Source organism: Mixophyes fleayi, chromosome 2 (assembly GCF_038048845.1).
Source record: "Mixophyes fleayi isolate aMixFle1 chromosome 2, aMixFle1.hap1, whole genome shotgun sequence".
NCBI classification, from domain to species: Eukaryota; Metazoa; Chordata; class Amphibia; order Anura; family Limnodynastidae; genus Mixophyes; species Mixophyes fleayi.
Window position 1 is genome coordinate 154,768,501 of NC_134403.1, and position 22,248 is coordinate 154,790,748.

Sequence of the window (22,248 nt, forward strand, 5' to 3'; positions counted from 1 at the left end):
AGCTTTATAAGTGATATTAAGCTTCCAAATTTGATAGATTGTAGAGTGCTGTAAGTTTCAAATAGTTAATTTTTAAAATATTTTTTGAAGAATACTGTTAAATATTAGAATTCCAAGTGTGTTAAATACAACCTGCTTTATCATCTTAAGTAGTGAACATTTTTGTTCATCTCTTTAAAATGGTTGTGGAAGTGGAGGTGTGTGAGTGGGCGGACCAATCAGAAGCTGAAGTGTCCGTAACTGGGATTTTTCATTGGTCCTCCCACTCACATCCCCCTCCACAGTGTCACACTGCTCTGGTTTTCAGCCGGAACTGTGAGATGAACCATGGAACCAGGAAATAATGGCTGCATGGAATAAATGTGCAAACTTTATTATTTAGAATAAAAATATAATAAACTGCTAGTACTAAGATTGGTGATAATGAGAAAATAATTGTTAAAAGTGCCACACAGCCAGGAATATTCCTGCTATGTGTACACCTATTCTGTCTTGATGAAATCTCATTTAGTAAATACAAATTAAATTAATTCACTTCACTTAGATAGAACGGACAGTTTGATGTTTGCAGTGACCACTTTTTGAGATGCCAGAGTATGCAATGTTTTGCTCAAGTATGTTAATTCTCTTGGCAGTATATATTCTTTTATGTTTCATAAATATTACAGTTTAAGCAGTAATGTATCATCTAACGGCAAATCTTCTAGATATGTACTTAGCATTATCTATTACAATCTATAGTCAGTTTGAACAATTAACCAATAGATGAGTAATGTAGATTTACACTTTTTTTTTCTTTACTAGCAGTAAATCCACCGTGGGTTTGTGACCCTAGGTAGATGGGAAGTCTTCACATTGTACAATATTACAACAACGCTATGTAATGGTGTCACCACAAAGCCCTCTTGCTATATTTTAAAATGTGAATCCCTCTACACCAGGTTTTCTCAACCTTTTCTTTTATATGCTCCCTTGTGTGATGAGAATGTTTACCAATGTCACATACAGTGGGACTGATTCATTAAGGAAAGTTAAGCAAAAGTAAGTAAGTAAGTAGGGCAAAACCATGTTGCATTGGAGAGGGAGGTAAATTTAAAATGTGATGGCAGATTTATAGTTGGGGTAGGACATGTCCTAGATCAGCTTTAAATTTCAGTGTCCAAATAAGCTATCAAGTATTTGTGTGCTACATGAGAAAACAGTCAGTATTTAACTTATGTATAAAATAATAACCTAATTTGCAATCCTTGCACTGTAACATGGTTTTGTCCAGAAAACTTGAGTAGGAAAACTTATTCAATTTTTTGCTTAACTTTCCTTAATGAATCAGGCCCATTGTGTGTTTATTTGTAGTAAGTACAACATAAAAATGTAAATTTATTTAATGTACCCACAAATCTGGTAAACTTATACCAAGCATTTTCTTATGCATTTAAATGTTTTCAATATACCCCTTCTTTTGTATATGTAATTTGTATGTACTAATAAAGGTAATGTTATTTTGAGTTGTAATTAACAAACAGACGTACCACATGAATCTATCTAAGGAACCCCTTGTGGCACATGTTACTTCAGAGTAACCCTTTTCATCATAAATTAGTAATTGTGAACCCTCCTACTTATACTTGGTCAACATTCTCTCCAATAGAGAGAATAGGCCTAGGTACACTACACATGCCTATTTCTCCTTAGGCTAGTATAGTATATCTGGCTCATTATGTTATGTATACATTTGGAATATATTCCAGGTATTAAGCATATCATAAGATGATGCATATATATGGCAACAAAATAAAAATTCTATCTAAAAGATGTCAGATGCAATTATCTTGAATGTAATCTACCTGTACTTTTGCCCGCTTGCTTGTACACAGTAACACAGCATACAGTATGTCCCATTACCAATACATAGATAAGTAATTGACCCTCTCTACAAATCCACCATTGCCAAAAGTTATTCTTCCCTAAACGCACCACATCGCACATGGAGTGGGGTGATGCAGGTAGCTGGAGCGGGAAGGCAACAGTGACAGCATGGGATAACTGCAGACAGGTTGGGTGATGCTGTACTTATGCTGTACTGATGGTTGATGGTTCACTGACTACAGTGGAGCCGAGGATTGTACCTATAGCTATAAGAAAAGTGAGAATCAGTGGGACCTGTACAGTGTTCAGGAGAGTGGAGCTGAGGGATTTTGTGGTGACAGGAGAGGAAAACTGTGTGAAGGAGAGTAGAGCCACAGTGTGATTGTTAATGTGTGTATATTTTAGAGATATGTGTGAAGACTGAATGTGTTGTCATTGGTGTAAGTACATATAGAGATGACCTGTAGGTTGAAATTGAGGGTAAGGCATGTCTATGAAATGAGTTTTGTAGATTTGTCTGCTGATCTACAACAGCAAGCTGCAACTTTCCCATTGCTTGTTTTGAAACATTAGTGTCCACGCATGAAATGTTTGTTCTCATTAAATGCAGTTACTGGTGTCATAGTTACATCTTCCCTAGCCAGTGTGCGAACTGACGTATGTGCCTAATCAATTTCTTTAGCTGATTCTAATTCTGAGTCAGTGAGCTGAGAAAAAACAAGCTGCGTAGTGCTGTTTCATACATCAGCAAACTCTCCACAAACTGTAATCACTGCAAAAATTCTCTTTTCTGTAACATGCAAAAATAAGCAGGGAAAAACAAGGAAGCAGCTTTTAGACAACAGGCGGTAACTTTATAGGGGGTGCATCAGGGATAGCGGCCAATTAATCGTAATTGACAAATGGCTCGCCAACATACTGATATCTGATTGGCATAATGGAGTATTTTACACAATAATTTAGACTAGGCAATCATTTTTGTAGTAAAAGCGTTCACTGTGTGCATAAAACTTGTATTTTATAGATATGTTTGCTTCACTATACTAGAGGGATTACTTTTTATTCATCTATTTTAAAGTTAAACAAAATGTTGGTGTTCTAGAGAACTCCTTTACCTAAACCTTCTGGGGAAACATGAGCAAATCTGTAATTTTATACTTCTGTACAACTGAGGATAGCACAAAACAGCTGGGAAGAATGCAGGAGGATTTATTACTTTTTTTTTTAAGTATGTGTTGAGTTTATCTGCTAAAATAGATACTTGGAGCTAGATTTACTAAAGGGCTGTTTGAAAACTGTTTTTCCGATGGTTTGACCACCACTGGATTTACTAAAGACCAAACCGCCAGTTACAAGGCTGAAAACCACAGTTTTACAAACAGCCATATTTACAAACAGCCAGATTTACTAAGCTGCTGTTTGTCAAAGAACCGGAAACAATGTCAGAAAAACAGCCAGAAAAGAGGTGGTTGTGAAAGCGAGATTGCGTAAACTGCAAGTTGTTTGAGATATAATGATATAATGCCATTCAGAACAGAAGAGGACGCACCATTCACATATAAATTATGGGGGCAAACATTATTGATTAAGGGGCAAAATTAATTTATAATTAACTTAGTGGGCAAATTTTAGTTTTCATTACATTAAAGGCACACTATTATTGTATTTTTTTATGGAGAAAATATGAATATAAAATGATATTAAATGGGCAATACTATTTGATTGTTAATGGGGATGTAATCATTTATGATGCACAATGTGGCATTACATAGTGCCCCCATAATAACATAGCACAATAATTTTGTTCCCTTAATATCATGAAAAAATACAATTTGCCACCATAAGTTAATTCTAACTTAATTTTGTCCCTTAATCAATAAATTATGATTGCACCATAATTTATATGTCAATGGTGCTTCCTGTTATGTTTGAATGGCAAGTTTGAACACCATGTTTGCCATCAAGCCAATCAGAAGCAGAAATAAAAAAAATACCCTGCGGTTCAGTCATTTTCGCCAGGCATTTTACATTGTAGCCTCAAAACGCTCTATAGTAAATGTGGAGGTTTGGAGCACTAAACCGCCGGCTATGTGTGGCGGTTTAAAACTACCACCAAACACGATTTGGAGTAAATTTACCTCTTAAAATTCACCACGTGATGAACATCACGTGGAATATAAGCAGAATTAAAGATCTTCACTATATCGAATTAATCAGATATACTAAATTATTATTTGGTGTTCAATATACTCTGCAATGTTACACTATGTTATATTTCTCTTTCTTTTTCATATTCTTTTGTGAGGGACTGAAGCATCTCCGTTCTACTGAGTTGTGTTAAGTATTATAGTTTTTTCTGTTTTTATCCATGAGACATTGGTGGTGCTAGATTGATTCCCAAACCCCCCTATCCATTTGAGTTAGTTTATTTTTACAACTAGTGTACAGTTGTTATTGGGGAATCATCCTAGTAGCTACTGATAATGAAGCGCTGAATATACATCTTTTCTGAGATTTTAAATTTACTCCTTGGACTCCAATATGGGAGAGACCCCTTTTGCATATTTTTTAGATGTGATTTTATTTTTTATATGTATTTAATGTTGTTATTTGTTTGCTTGTATTCCACTGTAAGAGCTGTTACTGTAGCCAAGATAACCTTTGAATACATAACAAGAACATAAGAAACAAACAAAAAAGAAACCAAGCACATATTTGCTAAAACATAAATACACACAGTTTGCTAAATTATGTCATATAGATCCAATGGCTTTACAATATTTTACACATTTCAACTGTTATTAGTTGTACAACTGACCTTGACTTTTCCTATGTGATCTTGAAGTGAGTCAATCAGCAAATCTCCCACTGGCTGCCAGGACCCTCTCATGGCCTCTGCCTGATGCAGTTTATGGTCCAATTCATCCATTGCATCTTGGAGCTCCTGCAGTCTTTCAAGTGCATCATCTAATTTTTTCTGCCACTCAACTGAACGCACGTTCAACCTGTCCCACTCAATCCTTACATCATCCACCTGCTTCTGCAGGATCCTGCTGACATTCTTGGACTGTTCTTCTACATGATGTTCTGGAATATTAAACATTTATTAGTATAAAATGATTTTACTTTTACATTGTCATATATATTTCATCACCGTATGGATAACACTTTTAGCACTAGATTCTCACAGAGCATATTAAGATGCAACATTCTGAATATTCATGTAATAGTTTGCCTCCAATGGTAACAGAATGAAAAATTCCCACATTATGTAATGAACTAAATTACAGTCAATACTAAACTGTCTGCATCCGGCCAGATAGAATTCCTTGATAGTCGAAACGTAAAAAGAATCTAAATACCGTTAGTTTAAGCAACAAATTCAGAAGGGGTTTTTTTCTTTTTGTTAATATATCTTGTATAATGCTTATTTTAAAATTAGATATTTGTTAAGCGCAACCTTAAAATTAAGGTGAGCGAAATCGCAGCAAAATTTTCACAGTTTTGCAGAGGCTTGTAAAAGTGATGGCAATACAATTTTAATATTCCACTTTTGCTCCACTATTCTAAAGAATGCCATTCCACACTCTGGGCCTGATTCATTAAGGATCTTAACTTGAGAAACTTCTTATTTCAGTCTCCTGGACAAAACCATGTTACAATGCAAGGGGTGCAAATTAGCATTCTGTTTTGCACATAAGTTAAGTACTGTCTGTTTTTTCATGTAGCACACAAATACTTGATAGCTTATTTGTACACTGAAATTTAAAGTTGATATTTGTGTGCTACATGAAAAAACAGTCAGTATTTAACTTATGTGCAAAACAGAATACTAATTTGCACCCCTTGCTTTGTAACATGGTTTTGTCCAGGAGACTGAAATAAGAAGTTTCTCAAGTTAAGATCCTTAATGAATCAGGCCCTCTATTTGTAAATTCACTGTTTGCAGAGCTTATAGACTGCGAATAGAGCTCTGGTGACATTGGTCAGTTCATTTACACAAATATATTAAAAAATAATATTTTGTTAATTTTTCAGAACCAAAATGAAAACATATCCACAAAATGGACTGTTGAGTTTTATAAGGAGACATATAAAGCAGCAATTGGGATAAGGAGAAAATGGGAATATTGAATAGAGCTGGAAAATGATGGAGCCAATACATTTTGCTCTAGTGTGGCAGGGGCAGAATAAGGATAAAGTCTGGCAGAACAAAAATGATAGGGGGAATCTGCATCCAAATCTATAAAACACACAGTGCGATATTGAGCTTAATGCCTGTTATATTGCAAAATATGTGACCGGTAATAGATTAGATGTAGATGAGAGTAAATTAGGATATTATGTCCAATCTTTTTGCACATTGGTCCACTGTAGGTATGTACAGTAAGAAAACTTGTAAGTCCTTAGCAAGATATGTTGATTTGAAATGTCAAAATACAATTTGTTCCGATTCCTTCCGTGTTTTTAGAGTTCCAGAATATATGCTTTGTTACGGCCCTGAGAGTGCTTTTATTAATTTTGGCTATCATAATAACTGTAAAAGGAATCCTTAAGTGTTTGGCTGTGTGTTGTGCTGGACCATTCCTTTCTAGGTTTTGAAGTAAAAAAAAAAATTAATTGCCTGGCAGGCCCTTATAAAAGTCTAAACTGCGAGTTTGAAAAAGTGGAGATGTTGCCTATAGCAAACCAATCAGATTCTAGCTTTCATTTTGTAGAATGCACTAAATAAATACTAACTAGAATCTGTTTGGTTGCTATAGGCAACATCTCCACTTTTTCAAACCCGCAGTTTAGTAAATATACCCCTTAGTTGTTAGCAAACACTTTGCTCTCAAAAAATAGGCTATGCTGACCTAAGCGGGCAATTGGGACAAAACACCAAAATGTGCATTAGTTTGCAAAGGTTGGGAATGAGTTGGGAATGAAGGCAAGGGTTTTTTCTTTGCTTATTCACTGTGCAACGCCCCCTAGTGGCGTTATAGTAAATCAGGCACCCCTGTGACTCAGGCTGGTTGCTATGCTGACAACACACACCAGCCTGCTAGTGAAAAGGAAGGGCTGTCAGCAGGGGGGGATTTGGAGAGGAGGAAGAGAGAGAAGCAACAGAAGCAGGAGAAAGAGGAGATGAGTATCTCACAGAAAGGATTAAGACAGAGAAAAGTGCAGCGGATGAGTGGTGGCTGCCACCTGGAGACATACACTACTGTCCCCTAAATAAGAGTGGGGGAGCCACATAAGGGGGAGGACCCCAAAAGAGAAGTGGGGTCGCTGTTTGCAGCAGTGTCGCTGAATATACAGAGGGGAAGAGTCCCCAATCCCAGAGAGGGGGAGAGCCTCAAATAACTAAAGAGAACCCCAAGAGAGAGAGGGGACATTTTGCAGGGAAGAGACCCTAGAGAGAGGGTTGCTGCAAGAAGTAGTGTAGCAGCAGTGTCAGAGCCCAAGGGAGAAATTATCCTGCAGAGGAGGGGTGAGCTACAGTTGAGAGTAATACAGCATGTGTCAGAACTGCATTGAGTAGAAGCTACCAGCTCGAGGGAAATGTTTGCCTGTCAGCATCCATGTGAATGCCCCTGCAGAGTAGTGGTGAACTGCAGAGGCGTATGTAGTACAGAAGTGTAGGAGACATGTGATCTGTTTAATATAACATCTAGATAACATTAAGAACTGTGCTGGGGAGAGTAAGGAGCTGTATATATATCTCTGTATTGCTGCAACCATTATGATTATCATGCTGTAGGAAGAGGAGTGTAAATAAAGAGTTCAGTTTGTGATAGAGATTGTCTGGCACCCCAAATTATTCTGACTTTTATTGACATCACCAGTGACCCACTACCTACAAAGAGACTGTTGAAAAATAAATACCTGCATGTGCGGGGACTCCCTGGTCATTTACACCCATGCCCATAAGCTAGCCAGGGCTTGAGAAGTTGGTGCACAGTGTAACCTGTGCCCCTCACTACGTACAGTGACAGGGGGTTACACCTGTATTGGAGAAACTACTCTTAATTCCTGCCCTATTAATACAACCAGCTTTGAGCTAATTAAACTTAAAGGTTAGAGTCTACCTGTGTTTCCTGTGTGACTGCTGTTGTGTTTTCCATCTTCCTCAAGAGACAGTGATACAATGGGATTATTTTCTCACAAATTCCATTGTATTTCAAATACTTTTTAATTAATTTTTTTATGTTTGCAAGTATTATCATGTGATGGCTATATACTGTGATGGTTCAATATTTGCTTGGGGCTGTGTACTTATAATATTAGGAGTAGATTTCTAATCCTCAACCTTATTTTTTAAATCAGTCACTTGGGCAGCCAGATTCATAGAAAGCACAGTGGGAGGTATTCAATTAGCCCCGAGCTTCCGCCGCGTTAAAGCTGTTACCGTTATTACGGTAGGTTTAACCCGGCTTTCAGTTCGCAGCTCAGGGAGCTTCGAGCTGAAAGCCGGCGTTAGAACTACCGTAATAATGGTAATTATGCGCATTATTACCGTAATACCGGTAATAATGCGCAGGCCGCATTACTTTTTACAGTAACGCGGCCAATTGAATATGTCCTTGTGTGTGGCATTTATTTTAGTAGTTTGTAAATTAAATCAATTTCAGTGTAGCACCATAAGGCAGTTTGTGCAAGCGGTTTCTGTTCTCCCATGTATCTCTGAGAGCAGGGGTTAGCCAAAATGAGGCAGAGTTTATTGCTGGGACCATAGCATGACATTTAGGAAGGGACAGTGAATCTTATGAGAAAGAGGCCTGATTTAGGACAAGTGCAAGCTGCTATTTTGTGGACATGTAGAAATATTTTTATTGTGGTTTTTAGAATTATAAGGCATTTTGCCCAACAAATGTGTCACAGCCATTCATGTGCATTTTCAAATGAATGCACTGCTAGAATATGGCACTTTTTCCACTACAGCTGTCAGCCAATGAAGAGCAATTACAAACACTGGTGACCCTGAGCACCACTTCTGACTGTGCACATCCCATGGAGCAGCTTAGAAACAAATGCAGTGGTCCTGAATGCCCAATTTGTGCCTGCCTTGCTGAGATTTGCAGAGGAACCTATTCTCAGTGGGTCACACAATGGAATTTGGCCAGCTGCGGAATGTTGTGCAAGTCTGTGCTAGATTAAGACAATAGACTTTATCTAAAGAACTAAAGTCATAGTATGGAGGTATTTTTACTGTAGACCCCCATTCCCCAACTAAAATATAAGCGGAGGTCCAATGGCTAGTATCCCCATTGTTCAGGAAATACACACCCATCAGCTATTTCTCCTGCCACTTCTAACAGGAGAATTGAATATCAGTATGTGTGAATACTATGTGTTGGTAGTGGCTGACAGGAGAGCTTGCACATATGGTCGTATTATGGAGTACAATTATAAAAAATGGTTACACAGAAATACTGTGCAGACCATTGTTTAACAGAATAAAAACTACGCTGGCAGCACATTGAAAAGTACAGTGCACTAGGCCTGGTATAGGTCAGGTGCCTATCAGAACAGTTTATTTTGTTTTCATCACAAGCACTACTTACCTTTTGTAAATGTCACCCTGGGTACCCTTGTCAAGTGCCCCCCATATTTTCCCTAGTTGTATTGTGCAGAGAATCACATAATTGGTATTGATTTTAAGCCAAGAAAGAGGCATTCTTGTAAAAATGCTAGCCCAGAATGCTTTATGTGTTTTACATATAAACAAAATGTGACTGTTCCAATTTGTTGTTTGTTTCTTACAGAATTAACCTGTGGATTAGCTATAATTTTCCTTTAATAATGTTATATAGATTTTCTGACCCAAGTAGAGACATTCTATCCCTTTATTAGGCTTATTTTTACCTTGTTAGTCACAAACAACACACAAACAAACCAGACTGGTATATTGTTAATTATTGGTTGTCACATAATGACTATATAATGGATGGGTGGTAATCACTGTAAGAAACAATTCATATTGCATGAAGTCAACATTTCTGAACATATGCTAGAAAACATTTTGAGATACTGGCATATTGCTGTGACACACCTGCCAAGTACAGCGTTGCACATTTATGTCTTTATTTTTTTCCAGAAATCATTGGTGTCAACAATTAATTATATCTTGTTGGCAGAACTATGGGAGCAAGCTCTGCCTCTTCTACTCTGCTCAGTGTATGATCACGCAGTAAGGGTGTGCTGTCATGCTTGATACAATGGAACAGATTGAAATTTAAAATGTTGTCTGAACCTATAACAAAAATATGGGAACGAGTCTATTTCTCTTTATTTTTTTTGATAATATTTCTTTATTGAGAAACATCATATACAGAATTGGACATATTTATAAACCAAGTGAAGTACCTGACCATATCTTAGTGTGGACCAATTTTTCAACAAAAAAATCCTGAAGTCGTAACAAAAGTGAAGAGTAGGGGTAGACAATCCTTTAGGGGATAAGGGGCAAGGTTTTCAATGTGTACACTTTTGTTAGGGGTTGCAACCTCTTAATACTCTCTAAAAATTTAGTGTGACTTGGGAATTTTATTTCCTGAAAGGTTCCTACGAGGATGATAGCCACATTTGTCGTTCCAAGTGACTGAGAAGTGTAGTGGGCACCACTGCCTTGAAATCGAGAGTCCATTGCGTTGGGCCTGTTAGTGGCGACTGCCGCAGGTCTAAAGAGGGATTAATATTTAGGGGATTCTTTATACTCCAGCGATCTTACCCATGTGCTGCCCAATCCAATGGAAGCGTCTCCAGCTGCTTTGGAGATGTCATTCATATCCATATAAAAATGAAGTATCGCAAACCCCTTTTTTATTGTTGGGGAAGGTAGAGTTCCACTTGGGGGGCAATACTGCTTTGGCAGCATTATTTAAATGTTTCAGTAAAGATTTTTTGTAAAGATCAGGATAAACATCAAATTAAATAACTAAGACTACCGACCATCTGGAACGCCCCCAAACCACAAATACATCTGTAGCAACTTGTTTGATTGTGCACCATTAAGGAGTAATCCTGGGGCAATCACACCAAATGTAGAAAGGGAGTTCCTAACAACAGGTCTATTTCTTATCCAGACATGGTTTCATAACCAGCAGTTTAAAAACTGTGACTGGAGTCCTTAAAGGGACATCATGCTGCAGACATTTACCTTAATTTAGTAAGAAAACAATATGACCTATCCTGTGGAGTAGTACAGAAATATCCGTCATGCATAAGAGGTACTGTATTGATATCTGTGCTTGATAACATCATACAAGAGATAGGTTGCTCAGTGTGTAACACACTGAAATGCTGTGTATGGATGATTCATTTGAAAGCAACAGAATATGGCTGCCCCACTCAAATTAAAATTGCAAAGTAATATAATGCACAGTCTACATCACTTATTAACAGATAAAACTAAAAATTAATAAATAGGGTATAACTGTGCTTTTAGGGTACGTAATGAAGCACCAACACCTCCATACTGTCCCTGTGTAACATTGGACCACCCTCAATCATAGCAGCTAGACCCAGTCTGAATCTATGTGGGGCTGGGTTATGTTTAGTAGAGAAGAAACCAAAAATGGATCATATTAATCTGCAATTTTCTCCCCTGTCATTACTCCTGTGCTGACGGATATCTTACCTATTGCTCCAAAGCAGTTTGTTGGTGTCCTGCCAAACCTGCTCTCACTTTAATCAGTCATAACAGACCTGTTACATACACTTTAGACTTGCAACAACTTGTACTGGCTTAGTTGGAAATGGAGGACCCCACCAGATGGTATAGCATTTTCAAAATATTTGGTTTTGCAACTACATGAGCAGCAAAAAGCCATCAACAATTATGTCAGGGTGATGTTACCATCCCCACCCACGTTCTAAAGGCAGCAGACTACAGCACTAAAAATGCAGAATTTCTTTATAGCCACATTACCACCCTGAAGTTGATTTTGGCTTGCTGACAAATTTTGTGGAGACCTAGAACATAAATTAAAAAAAATAGCTAGACAGAACGGAGTTCATTATTTTGAACAAAGAGGGACTCATGTAGAGTTGGACATACGTATGCATTTCCATACTGTGTATGCGCAGCAAAAATTTGTACCTATACTTCTGTTTGCTGAATTTGATGCTTCTTATAATTCCAACTCCTGACATTTGGAGAGGTGGAATGGGGTGAAAGGAATGGGTAACGTAGGTTGAGCATAGTAAGGGCATGTTTATGTAACTGTGACTTGAGTAGACTCGGACACAGATGCACATACAACTGTCAGGGGGTGTATTTCTTACTGATGTTGGAGGGCTGATGCAACGCGACACAATGATAATGATGACGATTAGCAGCATTAGCTAGCTGCGGCTAATTTCAGGTTGATCTCTTTTACTGATAGTACTTAATTAATTAGTGTGTCTGCTATAGTGTATAAAGTCACTGCCATCTATTTGAATTACTTAATTGATTTTTCCTTTTGGAATTCGGCAAGAAAGAAGATTCCCATATGATTTTAAAGGGGCAAACAATAGATGTCTGTATTTAATTTATATTTATACTTGTATTTAATTGTATTTTAAATGGTAAATTCAATTTCCACATTTATTATTAACTGTGAAGAAACTATTCCATGTTTTAAATGACACTTCATTAAATTATTATATTGTATATAAATAGGGTAATGCAACTTTCACATTTAACAGTAACACTGTCAATCCACAGTTCTACTCTATCTATATGCTATTGTGGGGCATATGTAACAAGTATACACACTTCTTACTCCTACTGTAAACCTGGCACATATGTTAGTGAGATACAGCTGGACATATCTCGAGATGTGTCATACTGAACATATGGACGTCAATGTGCTTTTTCACATGTGGTTCTTTATCCTGCTTACATTTCAGTGCAAATGCATCTAAAGTTATATGAGCTCTTGAGGGTCAAAAACACAAGAACACTTTACAAACTTAAGCCAACTGCAACACTGAAAAGCACAGTACACTTCCTTGCCGTCATGTAGTGGTTTGTGAATCAAAGGTGTTTACCCTAAAGATGGTAACCCACCACTCTACAATTCCTCTGTAACAGATACAGGGTCTTCAGAACTCTCTGCACAATACTCAGCAACTGCCCAACCTGCACCGGCCACCATAATGGGATTGGGTACCCCCCATTCACCTTAGCCAGGACTGTGATACTTAGTCTAATTGATTTAGTACAGGGGATAAACAAAAGAGTATGTCTACCCTTTTATTTTTTACAATCAACCCCCTTAATGAAAAGGGCTTTTTCAAGCTATTCTAAATTGTCAATCTTAATGGACATTACATAGCTGCCCCAGCGCTACCCAACATGGGCTTGCTAACATGATTTTTGCAAATATGGGTTAGACCCAAACACAGCATTGCCACCTACAAGGAGGAGGAGGGAAGACAAGGCTGATGGCTGATATTGCCTGAAGGAGCAACATACATTATTTATATTTGGGGGTGTTGTTTTTCTTTTTTTACTCTTTCCATCCCAAACCCCAACTTATTCAGTTGCCAGGCAAAATAAAACAATTATACGAAAGCTGTAGTGATCAATGATGGGCACTATATAATGTCAATGCAACCTAGTAAATAGTGTGGGGGGGGGTGTCACTGAGAGAATTTGCGATATCAGCATACATTACATCTTAGTAAGATTTTACATGAGGGCAGGGTAGCACTAGATCACAGAACTATCTAGTGCTTCTCTATCTTCACTGACAGTTTACGCAGCAAACTCTGGCTCCAAATAGACTTCAACGTTAATTTCTTACTCTTCAATCTCAAAATTGGTAAATGTTAGAAGTGTCATTAAAACAAAAGCACACAGTCCAACACAAAAGCATCACCCCTGCCAAGATGCAGGGTAACTTTTCCACCATCTTTAGATAGAGAGTAACAAGATTCCAATAAGAGAAAGTCCCTAACTCCCCCCCCTCCTCTTTTTACATGCTTACTCTCAAAATGTTCTAGATGGATTCCCCTGAAAATGTCCAGGGCACCATGCCAATATCTCTCTGAAGCCAATTTTCTTGCAGATTGGCTTTACTATTCATTCAAGATATTAGCACCTGGAAACTCAGAGTGAAAATGAAAGGCTCAGTTAGGTCTTAACAATACTATGGTAGTAATTTTTAATTGGGACTTAAACTGATTTCACTGCTGTATTGTAAAGCACTATGGAATATGGTGGTGCTATATAAAGTAATATAATAATAGTAATAATATATTTTTGATACTTTTCCAATAGGTAATTATGTAATTGTATATATATGGAAATAAATGTTTCAACTTTTCTTCTGTCCAAAGCTGACATTAAAACAAGAAACTCACTTCTTCCTGTAAATATGTATGCAAACTGGCAGATGGATGGTTGATTTTAATCAGAATAGCTACATACTTATGCATTTAACTGGTGATAGTTAATCTATCACTTTACATTTATAGAGATATGAGTTGGGGAAATTAATGAAACTCTAAGACATCATGATCCCTTAGTCAATATGTGATTACGAGAATGCTTTCAATTCAATTACCTCTTGGTTCAGGGTACAATTTCTCCAGTCCCTCAAAAGGGTGATCTACTAGGAAAATTCTCACAGTATCAAGTGCACTCATGATAACAGGTTCCTTGGCTTTTAACTCCCTCTTGAAGATCTGTAAGATAGAAAAACAAAAATCATTTCTTTTACAAGCACAAATGGATATTCTTGGATGTAAGCAACCACTAAATCTGTATGAACAGTACATCACTATACAAGAATACTTGATGTTATTAATCACAACAGTACATGAATGAGTGCCGAAACACTTTGGACGTGAATAAACCCATTTACAGAGCAGTATGTGAGGTTAGTACAGTGTATTATTTTTCACCAAGTATATTTAGCCAACCTCTATTATGAGGGTGGGTGAGAGCTTATATAGTAATTAAAATAAAAACAGAATTAAACAATGAAGCAGCTATAGGATGGGGCTGAATATGCTAGATATGGGGCTGTATAACGTGTTAGAAAAGAGGCTATATATTGGCAATTGGATCTATTTTACTTTTTTTAGTTACTAAGGATATTTCTGGGGAAATCAGTTTTAAATATCAACACCTTGCAAATGTCTTCATATTTCTGTGAAATCAGCACACCATGGAGAGTAGTTCAAAATTTGGATGAATCCATATTTATACCTTATTGATAAATATAATAATATATTAGCAAAAAACCCATCAAGCATACAGTCTAGGGGTATATTTACTATCTGCGAGTTTGAAAAAGTGGAGATGTTGCCTATAACAACCAATCAGATTCTAGTTATCATTTATTTAGTACATTCTACAAAATGACAGCTAGAATCTAATTGGTTGTGAAAGGCAACATTTCCACTTTTTCAAACCCAGTTTAGTAAATATATCCCCAGGTCTTCAATCCATGTGTCTGATCTTTGATATTAGAAAGTTGTACCTTAAAATATTTATGTTTCTAAAGTACAATCTCACATACTAAAAATTAAGTACATAGGGCCTCATTTCGAGGTAGGAGTAAACGGAATACTTGACAAAACCATGTTGTGCTGCAGGGGTGACATATTTAATATATGCAGACAGATTTACAGTTGAAGGAGGGGGGGTCGTCCTTCCTAGCTTAATTCTAAATTGCAGGAAAGTGAAATAAAGCTGCCCAGTATTTGTGTGCTACATACAAAAGCAGGCAGTTGAACCCTGTCATTGCAACATGGTTTATCCAGGTGTAAATTTGCACTCTTTATCTGGATTTGCCCATAACTCTAAACGAGGCATATAATTAGCAGATGTAGATTTCTGTCACTATTTTACTGCACTCAGGGTTCACAAATGTAATGATTGCCTTTATGGATTGAGAAATTTACATGTTACATGATCGTCCAGTTTTCTTTTACCTGTTTAAAAAATAAATAAATCGGGTGTCCATTCCAAAAACAGCCTTATGATCCATTTGTATTGCATTGTATTCCCTCCTTGTATGTGAAACCACTATTTTTTTTTGCACAGCACTAAAATACTTCTCAATTCGTTAAACGAAAAAAATGCAGGCAAGGCAAATGTAAGAAAGACGGTGATTAAAATTTATTGTATGCACTGCAATTTTGTCTCATTTTCTGTGTACAGCTGCTGAGAAAGGATGAACCTTGGTAACTTCTGGCACAAATATATCTTTGAAGTGCAATCAAATCCATGGATAGAGTGGCCATACTGTTAATCTTAATATATTATGCACCATATTTTGCTGAATCCATTCTTTCCGTTGGCATGTAAAGTATCAACGTTTTATATTACCTAAATGAAAGGGAAATTTACTACAATACAATAAAATTGTATTTATTGGTATCAGAACCATCTATACTATTTCTTTACAATTTTGGCAGAAGAAGAACTCGGACGTGGCCAGTGAGAAGCATTATGTTTTGTTTAGATGGGGAATGTCAATTTCATTATAGACATCTGTGTTTATTGCAGCACAGGAGATGCATCTTGGATGACTGAAATTTTGCAAATGTACTAATATTTATGTCAGTATGTCCATAAGGAACATCCAGTGTCAAAATAAAAATAACTCATATGTATGAAAAGCATCCCCAATAGCAAAGGCAGTTACAGGTTTCCTTTCAATGCCCATAAACTAAGGAGTTATTGTTACAATCTGACGCTGAAGTACGGAACTGGTTGTGGATGGAGGCTACATGCTGATATTAACTGAAGAAGTAGGAGCAGAGTCTAATGCACCCTTGGTTTTTGCCAGGAACTCCCGCAAGGAAGTATGGAGTTTCTGCAAGGAGGCGTAGGTCGCGGTTCTCCTGAACAGTTACCAGTGAAGCAGTAGGTGGGAGAGAGGTGTCAGACGGTCCAAGTTCAAAACCAGCCCGGATAAGAGGTACCAAGACGTGAGCCAGAATAGTCAAGCAGCCAAAGGTCAAGACCAGGAAGGTAAATACCAAGCCAAATTGTGATCCGGGAATTGAAGTCAAGGACAAGTCTGGAACCAGGGAGTTACAATGCAGGGAGCAGGAACAGGGAGGTCACAGGGAGTAGTAATACTGGAACAATGGGTAAACAAATATTCTGGCACCCTAATGGAGCCAGAGCCTGCTTTTATAGAGGAGCTGATCACTTTAATTACCGGCAGCGGTGATGCCGAGCTGCAGGGACGGCACCTGACACTTATTTTCATAGCCAACACTACAGAAAAGTTAGGATTCTAGTTCAAAATTTGCACAGCATTAAGAAAATGTATATTTTTCATTTTGGGTTGAAATACCCCTTTAAAACAAATCTACAAATTAAATTGCATGAAGATCTAGCGTTCACACTGTCAACACATTTATTACAGCATGTACAATGAATTTTGATTCCATGTCCTACCTAGGACTTGGGGCAAAAAAGGACAGGATATCACTGAGGTGGGACTGTTTCTTGCTTACAGATGAAGAGTTAAAGGAAATATGGACTTTAGGTGGTTCCATGTTCAGCATAACATTGCTTGATACCAACCCTGTATGCAGCCTTGTACTGAATTATAGTGAAGAATAGGAACATGTGTGTCTATAAGTACATTTTTACAAGAAACAGATAAAAATACTTGTCGAACTAAATTTAAAATGTCTAAATGTTGTGTTGAGTATTTTTAGCAAGAACCTCCAGGCACTAAGTAGCTTTTCACCCTTACCTCCCTCCCACATTCATGTGATGAAATGGTATTAACATGTTACCCCGTTTTACCCTGCTTTTTATTGGTAGAGACTTTTGCTGTTTTCAGCAGCTAGTCATTACTTTCTACTCCTACTTGTGTCACTTGGATAAGCCACTGACTGAGACTGTCAACAGCAGGAGGGTAACTGCTGTCAATATCAGGCTGCTTCACCAGCACCTGTGACAGCTCACCTTTCTTGGCACCTCTTTGCTGGTTGCTCTGACTAAACCCTTCCTGAATGCTTACTGTGTGCCAGGACTACTGGGTAACTGGCAGAATGCTGCATCAAGAATATTGGGCTTGATGCAGGGCAGCCATGGGGTGAATTATATAGGAACACAAGAGTGTTAAGACATCTGTCATCACAGAAACAAACAGAATATTTCAGTAAGTGTCTCAATTAACTTTTATAAGAGATGTTTCATATAATTATACAAACTAATTAGTTTCCTTTTATACTGTTTTGGTTTTTTTTTGCATAGAGGGTGAGTGGACCAGCCTTTAACCAGATTAGACTGAATCCTTTATCTGTCCATGGAAGTCAGCCTGAAAATGTTATATTATTTTAGTGACTGGTGGGTGTTTCCTCCCTCTGTCCATGTGCGGCCAGAAGCCAGGAGCCTCAGCCCCCTTTTGGCACTGGCATCATTTAGTCTGGCCTGGGAGATTTTTAGCTCTCCTACTCAAACTTCCATTCCGGGCTGCCACTAGGGTTTAGCACCACCTCGAATTATATCATATCCGTAGAATCATCCTTTTAAAAGTGTCAGCAAGTAGAGATACCTTACAATCAACAAGAGTCCCAAGCATGGGATTCCCACACCGCCTTCACTAGGTTTAGGGTTTAAAATTACCAAATGCCTGGAGTTCCCCTTAAATTAAAAAAAATATGTGCAAGAGCCAAAATGTGTATTTCCAGAACTCTATGTTAATATTTTATATAATCCAATAAACTTGGTGATTAGCTTGGCATCAAAAAGTTCTTTTGCATTTCAAAATAAAAAAAAAGGATCAGCATTAGGAATAGAAATGAGTTTCAATAATTTATGCAAAGTGAAGTGATGAAAGTTTAAAAAAAGATACGTTTTAATTGCGCCACCCTTGAACAAAAGATATTATTTCACTAGGGATTCATTAGCTTCCTCTTAGCTTTTTAAATTAGAATTTTGTATCTTTAGTATTAGAGTGTGAGAAGCTGGCATTTAACTCCAAAAATATATTTTTTTAGACATTTTGTATCTCCCAGGAAATAAAATGAATTTATCAAACAAGCTCTGACAAAACCATGCCAAAGGGAGGCAGACCAACATTGATAACAGAATTAGCCTAAATGAATGTCTAATTTACAGCTAACGATTCTAAGCTAATTTTATTGAATTCTTGAACTTCTCCCACAGTTTGCGGGCCCTGCTGAGAAAATCGAACATGCATAATATATGAGCTGACAAATGAACAAGTAAACTACTTTATTTAAGTCTTTCTATTTGTCATATGCACAGGAGCATTAATGGCATTCTGTCCTGTGCTTTAATAATGTATATTGAGTAGGTCATTTAGGACCACAAACTAAGCTGTTCATTAATGTTCTCAAACAGGATATGCTTCTTTATTAAAAATGACATGATAATGAGAAAACATGGTTAAATTATTAATTACCAATAGTTGTGAATCCTAAAAATAAAACGTTTTAAATTCTGTAACACCAAATGTTTATGCATTTCTTCACACCTATCAGTATTACTGTACTGTAAATGAGTTATATACTGGAATTGTATTAAACGGCAATCACTGCTTTGGACAGACAATGGCCAGGAGAAGAGGTCAGTACCAGAGAGGACATCATGTTGTGGGGCACAGATGGTGAGCCGTGGTGACCAATCATGTGCCATCTTTTCTGGCTAACGACCAATCAGATGCCTCCCTAACTGGCACTGATGCTCCTCCTCTTTCAAAGTTCTTCCTGACTAATTTCTATCAAAAGCAGCAATCAGCATTTAACATAAGTAATTATAATATATACAGTATTTATTAGTCATTAGCAGGAGGAAGATGGTAAGATGATCAGAACCATAAGTACAGATTGAGCTGATTTAGGACACTGGTAATAAATAAATATTATAAAGTAGTAATTGTTTACACAACAACTTCATGTTGAACTGATGCATAGCCATATGTCATAGTTTTTGTGTATACGGAAATGGCGAATAATGGCTAATGAAGGATGACATGTGCTGAATCCCAGCTATCCGATTAGTCCTTTTGTCTAAATTATTTTTGGTGTGACATAAGTGAAGTTATCTCTAAATATATTTCAATTATTGTTTCCATAGCACTTGTTATTTTAGAAAATATAAGTCTAAAAATATTTTTTTATTTACATATATCAGCATCACTGTTTACAGAGGCAATGCTCTCATGCTGGGATTTTTTACATAGTCACAGTGTAATTAAATTAACTTGTACTGTAAAGAAATATAAGGGAAAACATTTTGTTTGATACACAATTCATCAAGAATAGAAGGTGCTAGATATAGAAGGCATGGAATTAGTTACATAAAACTAATGACCTTGCAAGACCTGTGTCACGGGCACTAGGAGTCTTTACCCAGGTATCACCAGATGATGGACTTACCAGAGCAGTATAGGTGGTAATATGATACTCTTGTAGCGGGGTGATCACGGAACAGGAGACAGCAGATGGTAAGAGAATGCTCGTGGAAAGTCTATGACTAGCAGCACTGGTAATATGTAGATAATTGACACGAGGAACTGGATGGACAAGGAAATGTGAGGGTAGTCAGTGGTCTGCGGATAGCAAGTTGTACCACTGCTATAGTGAGGAGGAATGTCCAGAAATAACGAGGAGGTAATGAGAGTCAGCGGTCTGCGTATAGCAAGTGGTACCGCTGTCTAGGTGAGGGAATGGAATCCAGGTGAAGGTATCCGGGAAGTCAGTGGTCTGCGTTAGCAAGTTGTACCACTGCTATGTGAAAGGATACTGGAAACGGGTGACTCAGGAAACAGGGAACAGTGGTCTGCCTCTAGCAAGTTGTATCACTGAATATATATATGTGAGGAAGAGCACGGGGAGGTAAATGCAATGCAGAGTATACACGGGCACACTGAACTTGATCCCACGATGATATGCACAAGTAGTAATAACTGAACAGCACTGCACAATAATACAAAGTCACAAGAGCTATCCAGGCAAAAAGGTAACACAGTCAAATGATGGTAATAGTCTCAGCGGATAGACAACTCCAGAGGAGAACAACTCAGTCCAGCAAGATATGCAATACACCAGCACAGTCAATGAGAAGTATGCATACCGTGGTTCAGGAGAGCAGGCTGTCAGACAGAAGTGCAGGGATACCTGAACGGCTGGAGGCCGGCAGGATACGAAGTCCCAGGAGGGTAGAAGCGGTAATCAAGTAGGGCACAGGTAGGTAGACCAGCAGAGATGGAAACAATACTCAGGAAGCAGTAGTATATCGAACTGGACACCTGGAGAACGCTGAAGAGTAGAGATGGTCTAGACGAGATGGAAGCAGCGGAGCGTTGATCCAATGCAGACAGGCAAGTTGACCCAAGCGGAGACACTGTAGAAGCACGGAGAGCGGATCAGCTGGCTGCAGACACGAGGAGGGTTGCGATGAACAGGGTACTGCAGATACACGGAGGCAGCGGATAGGAATCAGCTGGAGCAGTCGCGATGAAACACGGGAGAGTTGAGGTGAGCAGGATACTGTAGATACACGGAGACAGCGGATAGGAATCAGCTGGTGCAGTCACGATGAAACACGGGAGAGTTGAGGTGAGCAGGATACTGTAGATACACGGAGGCAGCGGATAGGAATCAGCTGGTGCAGTCACGATGAAACACAGGAGTGTTGAGGTGAGCAGGATACTGTAGATACACGGAAGCAGCGGATAGGAATCAGCTGGTGCAGTCACGATGAAACACAGGAGAGTTGAGGTGAGCAGGATACTGTAGATACACGGAGGCAGCGGATAGGAATCAGCTGGTGCAGTCACGATGAAACACAGGAGAGTTGAAGTGGACTGGAAACTGTAGTAGCACAGAGGCAGCGGATAGGAATCAGCTGGCACAGTCACGATGAAACACAGGAGAGTGGAAGTGGTCTGGAAACCACAAACGAACAACAGGAATCAGCAGGAGCTGAACACACGAGGAAACACAGGAACACCTTCAGAGGCTCATGGGGAATGAGACTCCAAGATCAGGCCACGAGGTATTGACCTCAGGTGCTTTAAATAGGGAGTGTTGCCTGATCAGCCAATTAACTAAAAGGAACATGAACTGAAGGTTTGAAAGAGCTGCACATGCGCAGACCCTCAGGATGGTGGACGGCCACGGTTCCTAAATACACGAGAAGTAGCACTCACAGTCCGGTGAGTGACAGTACCCCCCCTTTAAAGGTGGGCACAGAACACCTGGAACCGGGTTTGTCCGGAAATTTGGAATAAAACTTCTTAAGAAGAGCTGGGGCGTTGAGATCTTCAGCTTTGATCCATGAACGCTCCTCAGGATCAAAGCCCTTCCAATGAACGAGGAAACGAAGAACTCCTCGTGAAATTTTTGCATCCAATATATGAGTAATCTCAAAGTCTTCCTCCTGATGAATTTGAACTGGCCGAG

General features: G+C 38.3%; 1 protein-coding gene across 9 annotated transcripts in view; it reads right to left on the reverse strand.

The window, feature by feature from the left end:
- The window catches only part of DMD (dystrophin), a 1,967,742-nt gene that overhangs the window by 428,754 nt on the left and 1,516,740 nt on the right, over positions 1–22,248 (reverse strand). For all 9 annotated transcript variants that reach the window (XM_075200299.1, XM_075200300.1, XM_075200296.1 and 6 more), the window contains 2 exons: positions 14,406–14,526; positions 4,685–4,953 (listed from right to left, as the gene is read on the reverse strand). In XM_075200299.1, coding sequence (XP_075056400.1) covers positions 4,685–4,953; positions 14,406–14,526 — 390 coding nt within the window. The remainder of the gene's footprint in view (positions 1–4,684; positions 4,954–14,405; positions 14,527–22,248) is intronic.